At 35.0% G+C, this 2,843-nt stretch overlaps 1 protein-coding gene across 1 annotated transcript; it reads left to right on the forward strand.

Moving 5' to 3' along the window:
* Window positions 1-299: 299 nt before the first annotated feature.
* LOC149144047 (heavy metal-associated isoprenylated plant protein 20-like) lies at window positions 300-1,452 on the forward strand. The gene is made up of 3 exons (XM_089449950.1): window positions 300-697; window positions 1,060-1,124; window positions 1,257-1,452. The coding sequence occupies exons 1-3, from the start codon at window positions 626-628 to the stop codon at window positions 1,450-1,452; spliced, it is 333 nt and encodes a 110-aa protein (XP_089306076.1). The 5' UTR covers window positions 300-625.
* The last annotated feature ends 1,391 nt before the right edge of the window (window positions 1,453-2,843 follow it).

Here is a 2,843-nt window from a genome sequence, read left to right on the forward strand (position 1 = left end):
AGTTGGAAGAGTACCGCCAGTGTAGGGGTGTAAGACTAGGGATCCTAGTTGGTTTGGAACGTTTACCAACACTTGCGGTTTTTGGTGTAACGACAAACCTCCACAAACAATCGGTAGGCAAGAGCTTCAAAATATCATCGACTCTGGCACAGTATCCGATCCGATCTGCTACAGGGCCTTCTCTACAAAGAAGTGGGCTCCAAGGCTGTTTTGCTACTATCGTGGCATTCCACCCGGCGAAATTGTTTATCGTGTAAGCTGCTTGGAAATGTGAATATCAAATTGAAACCGGCTTTCATCATTTTAATACAACTAGAGCTGGTAGATATTGCTAATTCCAACTATTAAGGCCGCCTAGTAGTTTCAAGTTTGCCTATAAAATCTCTGCCCTCTCTTTTATACAACATATCTGCTTCTACGTCTGGAGATAGATATTTCATCATTTTAATACAACTTGAGCTGGTAGATATTGCTAATTCCAACTATTAAGACCGCCTAGTAGTTTCGAGTTTCCCTACGAAACCTCTGCCCTCTCTTTTATACAACATATCTGCTTCTACGCCTGGACATAGATATTTCTGCCGTTTTCAAAGCACACTCGAGATTTCTGTCAAGTTTCTGCTCGATGGGCGCCCTGGATTATGTATCGAGTTTGTTCGGCGATCGCACGAGACACGTCAAGCAATTACAGTTGCAGGTATACTGCATCCCCCACTTTTATTAATTAATTATGATGTTCCGGTTTAAATGAGCATTTGATGCTTTTCTGTTTCTTTTTTTTGGCTTTAGAATTGATTAAGAATTTGGTAGGGATTGGTTGTGATTTTGAGTTGTAAATTTTTTTAATGAATGTTATTAAAAAAAAATTAAGATGTTAAATCTATAAAAGTTAAGATGCTGAATTTTTATATACTAGCAAAAATACATTTTAAACAACAGATTATTATTTTTTTCTGAAATTGTTTCACCATATTCCATCCAAAACTCCAAAACCTAGACAATGCCCTAAATTTTATCCTGCAAAGCTGATCATTGTCTTAATTTCTGGAACTGGTGCAGACTGTGGTATTGAGGGTCCGCAATATAGATTGTGACGGCTGTGAGAAGAAAGTGAGAAGAAACTGGTGCATCGCTTTTTAGTATTCGCTTTTTAGTATTATATTAAATCATATTAAAATGTTCTCAGATATTATTAACAGTTATACAATACTTCTATCATAAATATAAAGCTTAATGGTGATTGAATCATCTCTTAGCGCAGGCGTGCAATCGGTGGATGTGGACAGAAAGGAGCAAAAGTTAACAGTAACTGGATACGTGGAGGTATACAAAGTGCTGCGGAGGGTGAAGCGCACCGGTAAGCCCACAGAGATTTGGCCTTATGTACCTGCCGAAATGGCATACCATCCCTACGCTGCTGGGGCTTACGACAGGAAGGCTCCTCGCGGCTAAGTTCGGAACGTGGACCCGGGTTTCCTCACGAACCCTAATCGCACAGACGAGCAGTACACTTCCATGTTCAGTGAAGACAATACGAATTCCTGCACCATCATGTAGCTGGAGACACAACGCGAACAAATAGTGATCGTGTTGAGCTTCCTTGCACTACTCCTTTAGAATACAACGACTCGTCAAACTAGACGTGAATTCCAAGGACTCGTGAGTGACTCTGTAAAGTATAACGATTTTTTCCATGATATATGTCCCCACAAGGCCATTCATTTTACCAAGGTTTCAACCATTTACTTTAGGTAGGTAGACATCCAATATCTTCTTTTACTTGGATTTGTGACTTTTAAGAAGGAAATTTATGTTTTTTTTCTAATTATTAAACCTGGTATAGTATATCATAACATTGAAATTAAAATATATTAGATTATTTATATAAATTAAATATAAATATGGATAGAAATTAATTTATGAAAGATATGAATATACTTACTTCATATATTATGAAAAATATAAAATGAATTAAATTATAATTTTATTTTATTATTATTAATTTAAAAAAAAATTATGTTGTTAGATATTTTTATTTTTGAATAGGTTTTTACAAGGGATTTATTTTTTATAGAATATTCTTAACAGTATACATAAATAAAAAAGATTTAGATTTATTTTCAAAGTGTTTATGTGTTTTTTGTATTTTTAATTAAATTTATTAATTAAAAAAATGCAATTTGACATGAGTTATCATTTTCTAAACACATGGTATTGGTGATTTATGGTATTGAAACAAAACCTATTAAAAGTGAATATCCATAATTAAAAATCTTCTCACATCTTTAAAAATATAATTTAGTTTAAATTCTTATGAAAATTGTAATTATGCGATTTTTGAGAAAAACTCCCGTTAGCTACCACTTTGCACCATTCATCGTTCGATTGAAACACTTTTGTTCGTTGGATCCACCACCGACTCATACTTGAACTGTCAACGGACTCCTTGATTTACGTCATCCGATATGAATTATGTTCAGCTAGGACTATCACTTTCCATGGTATTCCCTTTTGGCCATTTTCATAATGGCAGGGAGAGGTTTCGTTATGAGTGTGGATAGAATGGTTGATGCTATTCTAGTTTTCCTCCAGAAAACTTCAAGCCTTCGACATCATCGATGACTTGGCAATCCCACGTAATTGGTATACCTCTGTTTTGAAATTTTAGGAAAAAAAAGGGTTTACACTCTTGCTAATAAAGAGAATACTTGGTCTAAATTTGAGTCGTGCATAAATCTTGTTTGTCGGCTTTTCTTTAGATATAAATGTATGCGGTCTTATTTCCTTTTGGACTGCCCTACCTGGAATTTTTGCAGATATAATGTGGTTAATCATGCATTTAG

This window comes from Pinus tabuliformis, chromosome X (assembly GCF_031772625.1).
Source record: "Pinus tabuliformis cultivar Carrire ecotype Pingquan chromosome X, CPIR1, whole genome shotgun sequence".
NCBI lineage: Eukaryota > Viridiplantae > Streptophyta > Pinopsida > Pinales > Pinaceae > Pinus > Pinus tabuliformis.